Source organism: Hemiscyllium ocellatum, chromosome 8, assembly GCF_020745735.1.
Source record: "Hemiscyllium ocellatum isolate sHemOce1 chromosome 8, sHemOce1.pat.X.cur, whole genome shotgun sequence".
NCBI classification, from domain to species: domain Eukaryota; kingdom Metazoa; phylum Chordata; class Chondrichthyes; order Orectolobiformes; family Hemiscylliidae; genus Hemiscyllium; species Hemiscyllium ocellatum.
The window spans coordinates 110,264,741-110,277,940 of record NC_083408.1 but is presented as its reverse complement, the minus strand read 5'-3'; the positions used below and the strand labels follow the sequence as shown (position 1 = coordinate 110,277,940).

The window sequence follows — 13,200 nt, the reverse complement described above, 5'->3', positions numbered from 1 at the left end:
CACCAACTTAACTGAGCTCTGCTATCTCAGAACGCAGATCCCAGAACCAAAGCCAGTTCAAACCTGGTCCATGTGTGGTCAAGACTGGCACTGCTTCCTTATCTTTTAGCCCTTCAGAGACACTTTGGTTACACTTCAGCAGCTTCTGAATTTATCAATAACCAAGGAGTTTTGTATGCTTCCTGTGAAGGTGGAGTTCTTTGAACCGTTCTGGGACAGTGATGAGCCCCGGTTTGGAGAAGGAGGGGCAAGAGGTTGGAGAGTTTGGATGCGACAGCAAGAAAGGGGCGGCTGGGTTGTCCTGAATGAGAAAGGTGAGTCCCTTCTGATCCCTCTGTGTTCCAGTTAAAACTGGAGCTTACACTTCACGTTGCTGGATACTGTGGTGCTGGATGTGATACTGCTTTCTGTTGGATTGGTCTTTGACATTGAACTAACTGAAGTTTTCATAGAACTCACAAACTCAGCAACTTGTGCAGTAGAGTTCAGTTTTAATAATGTGGCTGAGTGGTTAGCACTGCTGCCTCACAGCGCCAGGGACCCAGGTTCAATTCCAGCCTCAGGTGACTGTCTGTGTGGAGTTTGCACGTTCTCCCCGTGTCTGTGCGGGTTTCCTCCGGGTGCTCCGGTTTCCTCCCACAGTCCAAAGGTGTACAGGTTAGGTGAATTGGCCATGCTAAGTTGCCCATCGTGTTTAGGGATGTGTAGATTAGGTGCATTAGTCTGGGTTAATATAAGATAATTGGGTAGGGGAGTGGAACTGGGTAGGTTATTCTTCGGAGGGTCGGTGTGGACTTGTTGGGCCGAATGACCTGCTTCCAAACGGTAAGGGTTCTATGATGATGATACACTCAAAAAATGGTATTGCCATGAGATCCCCTCCAGACCCAACTGGAACTCGCACCTTTGTTAACCCTGGGAAGGGAAACGTCAGTAGAATCGCCACTCAGCTCCTAGCCCTCATTTCCAATTGTTTTAAATGTGCAGCTGCATCAAAACATTTCTTACAGCGCCTTAATAAACTCAACAGTGGGACACCAGTATCCTGGCATGGAGGTTTGCTGTTAAATATTGATTCTTATGTTTGGAGATGGACATTGCCTGGCACTTGTGTGTCAGAATTGCTATTTGCTGTTTGTCAGACTAAATTGAATTGGTTCTGGATCAGTGGTGCTGGAAGAGCACAGCAGTTCAGGCAGCATCCAAAGCGCAGCGAAATTGGCATTTCAGGCAAAAGCCCTTCATCAGGAATAAAGGCAGTGAGTGTGAAGCGTGGAGAGATAAGCTACACTTCAGGCTCACTGCCTTTATTCCTGATGAAGGGCTTTTGACTGAAACGTTGATTTCGCTGCACTTTGGATGCTGCCTGAACTGCTGTGCTCTTCCAGCACCACTGATCCAGAATCTGGTTTCCAGCATCTGCAGTCATTGCTTTTACCTAAATCTAATTGGTGTCCAGGTACAAACTGCTTCAGTTGCTGAGGGGCTGTGAATGGCATTTATATTCTAATCATTCAAGAAGTGTCAGTTCAGGCCTTATGGAGGGAGGGGAGTTGAATCAGTTAATGCTAATCCAAAAATGTCTCAGAAGGTCTTGGGACAAATCCCAAAAGCATACTGAGACATTCCAAGCTGATACAGCACACTGTTTAATTGCTCCACGTGACGAGGGAATGTCAGGGTGTGACATTAGAAATGCCAGGGGCTGCTGGCTCAGCAGAATGCCACTATTTGTCCAGGATTTCTCAGGATGGGATAGACCCTTGACTCTCTCGTACTGGCTCTTTAAGAGGAGCTATCCAATTAGTCCCATGCCCCAGTTTCTTCCCCATAGCCCTGAAATTATCTCCTTTTTAAGATTTGTTCAATTTCCAGATTATTACCGAAACTGCTTCACCTTGAGCAGAACATGGAACTGCATTTCAAATGTTTTCTCTTCATCTCTTTTTTTTGTTTTTTTTAGCCAGTTATGTTGAATGTCTGCCCTCTGCTCCCCAACCCTTCACTGTGTGCATACTGCAGAGATACTGCTGTTCCAAAAGCCTGGAAAGGCAGTGCCTGACGGAGACCAGCTGCAGCTTCTCCTGTTTCTTCCTGTAGCTAATGACCTCCAGCCTTGGAGCCATTGCAGTCAATCTCCTGTACACCCTTGCCAAGGCTTTGACAACCTTCCTAACCCTTTGAAGCACAGAATTAAACAGAATACTCCAGCTGGGACCTAACGGTTTTGAATGACTTCCTTTTTGAGCCTGTGCCCTGATTTGGAAAGCGCAGGCTGCTGTCAGCCTTTCTGACTTTCTGTTACAGACGATCATCCCCGAGGATGTCTGGCCACTGACCTACCCCCCGGTATTCATCCTGACCACCACTCCTTCCAGGTCTCCCCGTTCCTGCCTGCCACTCACCTTTACCTTTTGAATTTGGATAGGCGACAATGAGGATGAGGAGGAAGATGGGGAGGAGGTCAAAGACAAGACACTACCCAAGTGGCAGCTTTGGCTGCATGTGGAGAGCAGCCGTGACTCCAAGCACTGTCTGCCATGGCGAGCTGATAAGGCGAAGGGTCAGACTGAAGAAGACTGTGAGGATCCTGACAGACAGGTGAGCTAAGTATTTGCCCCGGCCCCGCTCGAACGCTAATCATTGGATGAGGAAGGTAAGCCATTTGATCCACTGAGTTTGTGCAGTTTTCCCTTTGTTCTCATGTCTTGGAGAGAGAGAGAGCTGCTGATAGCATTGCCTTCTGGGAACTTTGACATTTCTTCCCATCTGAAAATTCCTCCCCCAGTCTCATCCATATCTGTTCCTATTTCCTCATCTTCCACCCCGCAGAAATATCAACCCATCCCGAACCACGCTGCCTGGATTTGATCTTGCACCAAGTCCCGTTCACTCACCACCATTGGACTTTCTGTCCTGGACTGGCTCCCAGTCTGGCAGTGGCCAGGGTTTTAAATCTCTTTACAAATCTGCCAGGGCCGAGGAGCCCCTCTGAATCGTTAATTATTAAGGTCAGGTTCCAGATTGAAAGACCAGAATGTACAAAGCTATGGGCCAGGTTCTGGGAAATGGGACTAGAATAGATGGATGTTTGATGACCAGCACAGATTCATGAGGTAGAAGGATCATCCTCCTTGCTGTAGAACCTGACTGTAATCTCCTTCAGCCCCAGAATCTGCTGAAATGTCTATTCCCATCCAATTCCCTTCTCTTTGCACATAGCTCTGATGTTAGTGTAACCCACTGTTGTTGGCCCTGCCCTCAGTTACTTGTGTTCTCTGTCTCCTCCTTTAAAAACCTACCTCTTTGACCCAAGCGGTTGGTCACTGACTCTAATGTCTCATTCTGAAATCCGGTGGAGCATCCCAAAAGTGGTGGGCATAGGTTTAAGGTGAGTGGGGGGGGAGATTTGAAAGGAACCCGAGGGGCAATGTTTCACTCCGAGGGTGGTGGATGTACAGAATGAGCTGCTGGAGGAACTGGTGGAGGCTGGTACAATTACAACATTTAAAAGGATGGGTACGTGGACAGGAAAGGTTTAGAGGGATGTGGGCCAAACACAGGCAATTGGGATGAGTTCAGCTTGCGATACCTGGTTGGCATGGATGAGTTGGACTGAAGGGTCTGTTTCTGTGCTGTATGACTATGACACTAATAACCTCCTCAGTTTGGGTTCCACCAGGACAACTCCACTCCTGACCTCACTACAGGCTTGGTTCAAGCATGGACAACCAGAGCTGAAATCCAGGGTGGGGGGAAAGAGACAGCCCTGGAATTTAATACCGCATTTCTCCAAGTGTGGTTTAAAGGAACCCTTTTGTTTTTAGAAATATAAAATATAAGAGCAGCTGTTCACCTGCTGGAAGATAATGCTGGAGGAGTAGTAATGGGGAATAAAGAAATAGTGGAGGAACTTACCCGAACCCAGAGAGAGCCAGGGCCAGAGTTACATATAATAACCATTACAAAGGAGACAGTGCTGAGAGAGCTGAAAGGTCTGAAGGTGAATAAATCACCCAGACCACCTGGATTACACCCCAGAGTTCTGAAAGAGATAGCTGAGGAGATTGTAGAGACTTTGGTGATGATCGTTCAGGAATCACTGGATTGAAGAAGGGTCCCAGAGGACTGGAAGATGGCTAATGTCACACTGTGTTTATAAAGGGAGGGAGGTAGAGGATGAGAAGCTATCGGCTGGTTAGCCTGACCTTGGTCATTGGTAAGATTTTAGAGTCTATTATGAAGGATGAGATTGTGGTGTGCATGGTAAAATAGGGCTGAGTCATCGTGGTTTTGTCAAAGGAAGGTCATGCCTGTCCAATCTGTTAGAATTCATTGAGGAGGTAATGAACAAGTTAGACAAAGGAGAGCCAGTGGACTTGGTTTATGTGAATTTCCAGAAGACCTTTGACACATCGTTGTCCGAGAGGCCACTAAATCAGGTAAAAGCCCATGGTATTCGCAGCGAGGTGTCGGCATGGAGAGAGGATTGGCTGATTGGCAGAGAGTAGAGATGAAAGGGCCTTTCTCAGCTGGTGGAGTTCCACAGGGGTCAGTGTTGGGACCACAGCTTATTCACATTATATATTAAAGGTCTGGGTGAAGGAACTGAGGGCGTTGTTGCTAAACTTACAGATGATACAAAGATAGGTGATGGGGCAGATAGTGAGGTGGCTGCGGAAGGACTTGGACAGGTGAGGAGATGGCTAAAGAAGCAGCAGATAGAATACATTATGGAGAAGTGTGAGATTGTGCGCTTGGATAGGAAGAATAGAGACATCAATCATTGATTTGTGGTTAAAAGTCTGTCTGGTTTGTTAGGGAAGGAAACAGTTGTATTTACCTGGTCTGGCCTATGGTAAACCCATAGCAATGTGGCTGACTCCAACTGCTGTCTGGCCCCAGCAACCATCAGGGTGCAGGGGCAACTCCGGAGGGATGGCAATGAATACTGGCCTCGCCACAAATTCCCCTGAAGATTTTTATTTTTAGGTGGGTTGTGGAATCCCCGAATTGGACATGGATTCAAGGAGAGTTCCCTGACCATTGTTGCAATTATAGAAAAGCAAGAACTTGTAATGTGAGCCCCCCGACCCCCTCCTTTTGAGAGGGCTATGACACTATTTAAAATGTATTGAAAGCATTCGCTTGGAAGGTTATCCAGCAGTCGGGCTAGTCCAGCAGTAAAGCATCATCCGTTTCCAATCCTTGGTGGGAACATAGATAGAAGACACACTTCTCCTCTAACATGTCGCGATGCATTCACTGAGTTTAGGATCAAGGAATCTTTCAGGATAAAATGAGCACATTAAGTGGGCGGCACGGTGGCACAGTGGTTAGCACTGCTGCCTCACAGTGCCTGAGACCTGGGTTCAGTTCCCGATTCAGGCGACTGACTGTGTGGAGTTTGCACGTTCTCCCCGTGTCTGTGTGGGTTTCCTCCGGGTGCTCCGGTTTCCTCCCACAGTCCAAAGATGTGCGGGTCAGGTGAATTGGCCATGCTAAATTGCCCGTAGTGTTAGATAAGGGGTAAATGTAGGGGTATGGGTGGGTTGCGCTTCGGCGGGTCGGTGTGGATCTGTTGGGTCAAAGGGCCTGTTTCCACACTGTAAGTAATCTAATCTAATCTTAAGTCTCACACCCAACCAATGCACCACATCCTTACCTTCACTGGCGGGATGTTTTCCAAGGTGACATCCTCTGTCGTTTTTAGTGTGTTATTTAATGGCTATTTGAATGTATTTCAATTTGAGAAGTAGTTTTGTGTCATCCTGGAACTATGACTCTGTTCTCGCAGTTTGAGAGTGTCCCCATTTCATCCTGTCAGTGTGTTCTCTGACCTGCCCCGCAGACTGCCATTGAAAATCAGTGAGAGGGCAATCGATAGAGAACACCGAGGAGGCCATTCTGCCCCTTGAGCTATTTCCACCATCCTCTTTTAACATGTTTGTCGTCTTATCCATTTGCTCGCCTTTGTTCCATAATCGATTGATTGTCATTACCTAACAAAAGTCTATCGATCCTTACGTCAGAAATTGCAGCTGAGCCCAGCAGGTTTTTGGTGAAGAGCATTCTAGATATCCTCTGTGCTTTGTGTGGTGCTTTAATGTTACTGTCTCCTATTCCCATCGAACGCTCTGAATTAATACAATGCTTCATTTGCACAATAAATGTGAACGTGTAGCTCCATCTCCTGGCCACATACTGAACCTGCTTCAGGGTAAGGTGGTGCAGTGGTTATGATTAAATTAGATTCCCTAGTGTAGAAACAGGTCCTTCGCGTCCACACCGACCCTCCGAAGAGTAACCCATTTCCCTCTGACTAATGCACCTAACACTATGGGCAATTTAGTATGGCCAGTTCACCTCACCTGGTTACATTACTGGACTAATAAGCCAGTCCCATACTGAGTCAGGTTAAGGATCTGGACTTGTTGATCTTAAAAGGTGACCCTGAGCCATCAGATTGGATGTGAAAGCCCACCCAGACCACTAGGGAAAGAAACCTGCTGCCCTTGCCCTATCTAGCCCACAGTCACATACCAGAAGGCTGAACCAAGTCTAACCGGTGGATCGAAAAGAGATGAAAGGCTCACCGTGACCTTCGGGTGTCTCCGGGTCGGATGGTAATTACCGGTCTGTCCAAAAGGAGCCACGCTCCCCAAAAACACTGTTGACAGTTTACTAAACAGGTGAGGAATTTCATCCAGTCAGGTTTCACCTATTTTTACATGACAGACATCAGCCACAAAACGGTGAAATGAGACACAGGAACTGACTGGACAATATGTCTAGGTGACCTGCTTTTAGAGGCCAGTGACTTGCACCATCTCGGCACCTTCCAAACTGCTTCCTGCCTAATAATTAACTTCAGAGGTGACATCGGTGTTATAGTACAGGAAACCCAGCAGCCACGCTTTCACAGCAGCTGTCTCCCATGATGACGAGGTAATGACTGGAGGTTTGCTGAAGGAATAGGCCAGGGCCCCAGGGAGAATTCCTCTCTCTCTTTTGAATAATGTCATGTGAGCTTTAAAAATCTGACTTTAGCTGACACCATTCACAGTGCAGCACTTCCTCAGTACCGCACTGGAGTGACAGCCAGCATCATGTGCTCGAGTCACTGGATAGGACCGGGACAGTGTGGTGGTTCAGTGGTTAGCACTGCTGCTTCACAGCGCCAGGGACCTGGGTTCGATTCCATCCTCAGGCGACTGTCTGTGTGGAGTTTGCACATTCTCTGGATGCTCTGTTTTCCTCCCCCAATCCAAAGACATGCAGGTTAGTTGGGTGGGCAATGGGAAATGCAGGATTACAGGGAATAAAGCTGGGGAGGATGGATCTGGGTGGGATGCTGTTTGGAGGGTCGGTGCAGAGTTGATGGGCTGAATAGCCTGCTTTCTGCACTGTAGGGATTCTACAGTTCTGTGTTACAGAAGAGGGAGAGAGTGAGGTTTATGTACTTGCTCTTCGCAGGCTGCATTTCTGTAGCCATCTGCCCAGGAATGGTTGGAGGGGCTGTTACCGTGCTGAGGCGGCCTGAGCCCACCGTTACAGGTTCTGATAAAAACCAGTCAGTAACCTTTATGTCTGGGCAAAGCTGCTGGGAGCATGCCCAGGCAGGGCCACTCTGTCGAGAATTCTGCCTCACTGCCCATCGTACTTACCTAAATGTTTCAGTAACTGCTTTTTCAAAACGACAAATGTTTCCCACAGTTTCTTGGGTTTAAAGCAGTATCTTTTCCCATTTTGAAAGTCCACAGGATTTTATTTTTCCCTTTTTTTTAAAAAATCAATACAGGTGCTGTTTGATGACATTGGTTCTTCAATGTTCAAAGTATCCAGCCCAGAACTGAGGTTCCAGCTCATGTCATCGTTTTTCCAGTTGCTGGGAATTCCAACAGGATTCAGCCTGCCTCCGTGCTGCCTGAATATGGTGCTGGATGATCCTAGCTTGTTTGACTGTGGCTCAGCTGATGAGAGACCTCTATCTTGCTGTCCCACTCCAGCTGCTGGGGTCAGCACCATCGGCTTCATGCCAGCAATGCCTAATGCCAGGCAGCCAGTCAGCCACTGCCCAGAAGGGGAGGACTTCATACAAACCGCGTTTCACCAGGCGTTGCCCCTGTTCGCTGGGAAAGAGCGGTCAGAGCTCGCCCTGTACTGGCTGCAGTATGAAAAATCAAAGGTAGGAATGTTGGGTGGGTTGGAGATTAAACACAACATGCAGCGCAGGAACAGTGGCAGCACTCAGTCTCCGTCTCTCGCGCGCTCTGTCTCTCTCTCGCGCGCTCTGTCTCTCTCTCGCGCTCTCATTGCCCCTAGCTTTGTCATATTCTCTTGCTGTCCACACCTTGCTTTTGTTCTCTCTTTTACTCTCTCTGGACGCCTTTGGCTTTCTCTTTCTGTCCCTTTCTCTTTCTTTCTCTATATCTCTATCTCTATCTCTATCTCTATCTCTCTCTCTCTCTCTCTCTCTCTCTCTCTCTCTCTCTCTGCCCTGCTCTTTCTTTCTTTCTGTGTGACTCTTTTTTTTCCTCTCTCACTCTCTCCTTCTCTCTGTTTCTTTCTCTAGTTCTCCCTTTCACGCTCACTCTTGCTCATGCTCGCTATCGCATGCGCTCTCTTGCTTGCACTATCTTGTCCTTGTGTGCGCCATCGCTCGTGCTCTCGCTGTCCCCCTGTTTCCTCCATTCCCTCTCCAACTCCTCTGTGCCCTTGTGCTCCCCATCCGCTCTCTGCCCATGTCTCCCCAAGCCTGGCTGCATGGATGAGTTACAGGAAGGAGCTGTGTTGCCCACGTACGAGTCAGTGTTTGTGTTTTTGAGGAGAGAATGAGGGCACGGTGTTGGGGGCAGTTGGGGGATGGGGGAACTGGTATGCTATGTGTGAGGGCTAGTTATTTAAAAGTCTCATTCTGGTAACATGCAGGTGGTGAGGAGCCTGCAGCTCAGGAGAAAGAAGCAGCCGAAATCTCTGGGGAAGAGGAGCAAGAAACTCGCTAAAAACCTTCTGAAGGAGGGTGAAAACCGGAACAATCTGTCCCTGTGGAGGGAATACGCCCATTTGGAATGGCTGCTGGGGAATGTGGAGGACTCGAGAAGGGTTTTTGACACGGCCATTGCTTTGTCTGTCTCTCAGGGCCTGCAGAGCTCCACCCTGTGTGACCTCTGCTTCCTGTACTCCTCACTGGAGCTGGAGTCAGTGCAGAGCATCAGTGCGTCAACAACAATGCGGGCGGTTTATATCCTCACTAGCCTTGCCCTGGGTATCACCTACTCACCTTACGCAGGTGAGGTGCTGCCAGTTAATGTGCTGAAGGCTCGAAAAACATACGAGCGATCTTTCCAGGACCCGCCTAACGACGACACAGCTTTAACCGGCAGCCAGAGGCCTGGCCAGCTCATCAGCCTGGTAGGCTGCTTCGCCCTCTTCCAGTACCTCACGCTGGGCATTCAGGCTGCCGACTCACTGTACAGGCAGGCAGCTGAAAGGCTTGTAGGCCTCTCCTCGCTGGAAAAGGCCCAGGCCAAGCCGAGCGTGTGGCGACAGAGTGTGATGTGTGCGTTGGAGAGGCTGACTGTGATGCACGTGAGGTTGCTGAGGTTCCACATGCAGGCCAGTGTGTATCCCCTGGGCCCTGTCCGCCACACGCTCACACACGCTCTGGGCCAGTATCCTGGCAGCCACCAGCTCTGGAAGCTCTACACGCAGGTTGAAAGCCGCTCTCACGATGCCAGCCGAGCCCGAAGGTTCTTCGACGCCACCGCCCGGTCAGCGCCAGACCTCATCGTGCCGCGGCTGTTTGCCATCTACGCAGAAGAGCGGAGAAAGGAGCGTGTCGACGCTGTGCAGAGGTAAGAGTTATTGTGAGGGGACGTGTCTCACCAGCTGCATGCTGAGGAAGCCCCTGCTCACCCCTGAACTCCCTCTAGTTTCTCAGCACCCTCCCTCCGAATCCCACTACCAAACCTGACCCCACTGTTCCCAAGCGCTCTGTCCACTGTCAGACTGCAGCAGAGCATTTACAACCTTGGAGCTGGGTTTGCCTCAGGATTGCTTCAGCGCAGGAAAGGGCCATTCAGCCCATTACATCTGTGCTGGCTCTCTGACTGCGCAATGCACCTACTCCCATTCCTCACCTTTCCCTGCAGCCCTGACTTGCTTCGTTTTCAGATAATAACCCACTTATTCTCTGAACACCTCAATAGAACCTGTCTCCACCAAACTCTCAGTTTGCGCTGCTCAAAAGCATTTCTCTTTGTCTCGTTGCACCGTTTGCCAATTATCTTGGATTTGTTCCATCTTGCTTGGGATATTCCACCACGTTTCTCCCTGTCTGCCCAGACCCCTCCTGATTGTGAATACCTCTCCCAACCTCCTCCGTAACTTCTCTATCTGTTAGTATCACTGACATTCTCATCCCTGGAATCCTTCTCTGCCGGTACACTCTCTCCAAGTACCTTCACCCCTTTCCTTCAATGTGGTGCTCAGAACTGGATGCAGTATTGAGGCAGACCGGTGTTTTATAAAAGTTTAATTTAACCTCCTTGCTCTTGTATTCTATACCCCTTTTAAGAAAGCCGAGAATACTGACAGCTTTGTCAATTGCTATCTTAACCTGTCTTGTCGTCTTTAAGACTTGAGCCTTATACAACTGGCTTTTGCGTCCCTCTTTAGAGTTATATTCTGTTTTATATAATTCATTACAATTGTTTTGCTCATCAATTATAATCACTTTGCGTTTTTCTGCATTGAACGTCATCTGCAACTCTTCCAGCTATAACCCTGACCGGTCGATGGCCTTTTGAACCTCTTCACTGTCCTCTTGTTGCGTCATGTTGCGGCTGTACAGGACATTGGTTAGGCCACTGTTGGAATATTGCGTGCAATTCTGGTCTCCTTCCTATCGGAAAGATGTTATGAAACTTGAGATGGTTCAGAAAAGGTTTACAAGGATGTTGCCAGGGTTGGAGGATTTGAGCTATAGGGAGAGGCTGAATAGGCTGGGGCTGTTTTCCCTGGAGTGTCGGAGGCTGAGGGGTGACCTTATAGAGGTTTACAACATTGAGGGGCATGGATAGGGTAAATAAGCAAAGTCTTTTCCCTGGGGTTAGGGAGTCCAGAACTAGAGGACATAGGTTTAAGGTGGGAGGGGAAAGATATAAAAGGGATCAAAGGGGCAACTATTGCATGCAGAGTGTGGTACAGGAATGGAATGAGCTGCCAGAGGGAGTGGTGGAGGCTGGTACAATTACAACATTTAAGAGGCATTTGGATGGGTATATGAATAGGAAGGGTTTGGAGGGATATGGGCCAGGTGCTGGTAAGTGGGACTAGATTGGGTTGAGATATCTGGTCGGCATGGTCGGGTTGGACCGAAGGGTCTGTTTCCATGCTGTACATCTCTATGACTCTGACTCTTCACAGTTTGCAAAGCTTGGACTGTTCTCAGGGGGTGGTATTCCCACAGGGTGGTGCAGTCGACCTCCTTCTGTGGAAAGGCTAATCGTTTCTTTCTGAATCCTTTCTCCTCAGGGCAGATCTTGGGATTTTGTACAGCACTCTCCCAGAAACCGGCCTCACCAACCGGATCAGAGCGCTGTTTGAGCACGCTGTTCAGACAGAGGCTGGCGCACACTCGGTTTTACTTTGGAGGATGTACCTGAACTTCACGGTGAGAACAAACCCCAGTCGTTCATGTGGGCAGCCAGTTCTCCAGACCCCATCACTGTTCATTTTCTATCTCTCCCATTGCTGTGTAGAGCCCTCAAACCAGAACCCCAGGAGTTAACAGAGAGTGATTAATGAAATATCCTATGGGTGAATCTCTCATTTAAACTTTCATAAAATAACTTGCAGTTGGCTAATGGCCTTTGGTTTTAAGTCATGGAACCACCCTGCTTAGAAGATGGCCACTCGGCCCATCGTGGCTATACTTACTCTCTGAAAGAGCTCGTCCCATAACCCTGTGCATGTAAAGACAGTGTGCAACTCTTTAGTAAAGAGCCAAAGTTGTCAAATAAAGTGAAGATTGCACTGTAATGAGGAGTAGGAATGTGTGTCTGGAAAATTCACTCAAAAATGTAATCACGGATAACCATTAGTCCCTGTGGCTCTCTTGATTACCTCCTGGAATCTGAGGTGGGTTTTGAGAGTGGATTAGTGGACACTATTTGTTAAATCGACAGAGTTAGTGGGGTTACTTTGTGGTTCAGAATGCATTTGGATCAAAGACCTTGAAGATGCAGAGCAGATTTACTGGAATGACATTAGGGATGAAAGGATTCAGCGAGGGCTGTCTTTGGGACAGAGGGGTTTGAGGGGAGCTTTAGTTGAGGTTCCAAATTACCTTCAGTTTTGTTAACCAAGGAGAAACCATTCCACTGGCAGGTGGGTCAATAACCAGAGGGCCCAGAATTAGACTTGCTGAGAGACAGAGCTGAGTCATTAAGCAGATTTAAATCTGAGATACTGATTAAAAAAACTTTGTCCAAGGGAATCTGGGGTTCTCGGAAAAGGCAGGAATGTGGAGGTGAGGATTATCGGATCAGCTGTGATTTAATTAAATGGCGGAGCAAATAGCTTTCTTCTGCTCCTCTGTCTTAAGGTGTAGGATAATTAGCAGAGAGCCAGGAGAGATGAGAATGTTTCGCAACAGCAGCACAGAAAGAGGGTTAGAAACAGACTTAGTAGTAACTTCCAGAAGAGAATGGGAAACTATTTACAAAGGAAACATTTACTGGTCTATGAGACAGCGGGGGGGATATATTCTTACAGATATCTGGAATGATTCCGAATCATTGTGTTCCCATCTTCTGTCACAATGAATGACAATGCTGAGATGTTCATACTGAGCCTGTGTTTCTCATGTTCGTTATCTTTACCATGAAACAGGTGACTCAAGGAAACATTGAGAAGACAAAGGGTGTATTTTACAGAGCACTGCAGGCGTGCCCGTGGGCAAAGGTAGGACAGCAATTGAGGTTCCTAACCTTTAACGACAGCGGCTACAGTGTTGAGCCCTGAATTACTAGCTTATTGATTTTGTATAGCCTGGATACCACTTTAGAGACCATGTGTTTTATTTCAGTTATTCATTCATGAATGGCTAGTTGGGGCAGTATTTATTACCCATTCCCAGTTGTCCTTGTAAAGCTGGTAGGTATGCTGTGTTTTTGAACCACTGCAGTCTATTTG

General features: G+C 48.0%; 1 protein-coding gene across 2 annotated transcripts in view; it reads left to right on the top strand.

Moving 5' to 3' along the window:
• Positions 1 to 13,200, top strand: part of nrde2 (NRDE-2, necessary for RNA interference, domain containing) — a 72,299-nt gene that overhangs the window by 53,413 nt on the left and 5,686 nt on the right. The window contains exons 8-13 of one of the 2 annotated variants that reach the window (XR_009644992.1): positions 191 to 314; positions 2,429 to 2,601; positions 7,802 to 8,188; positions 8,932 to 9,857; positions 11,544 to 11,677; positions 12,898 to 12,969. Coding sequence is in view for 1 of the 2 variants with exons in the window: in XM_060829461.1 (XP_060685444.1) it covers positions 191 to 314; positions 2,429 to 2,601; positions 7,802 to 8,188; positions 8,932 to 9,857; positions 11,539 to 11,677; positions 12,898 to 12,969 (1,821 nt within the window). In the remaining variant the exon portion in view is untranslated. Of the gene's footprint in view, positions 1 to 190; positions 315 to 2,428; positions 2,602 to 7,801; positions 8,189 to 8,931; positions 9,858 to 11,538; positions 11,678 to 12,897; positions 12,970 to 13,200 lie in introns of those variants that run through there. The other variant, XM_060829461.1, reaches the window with a different exon arrangement.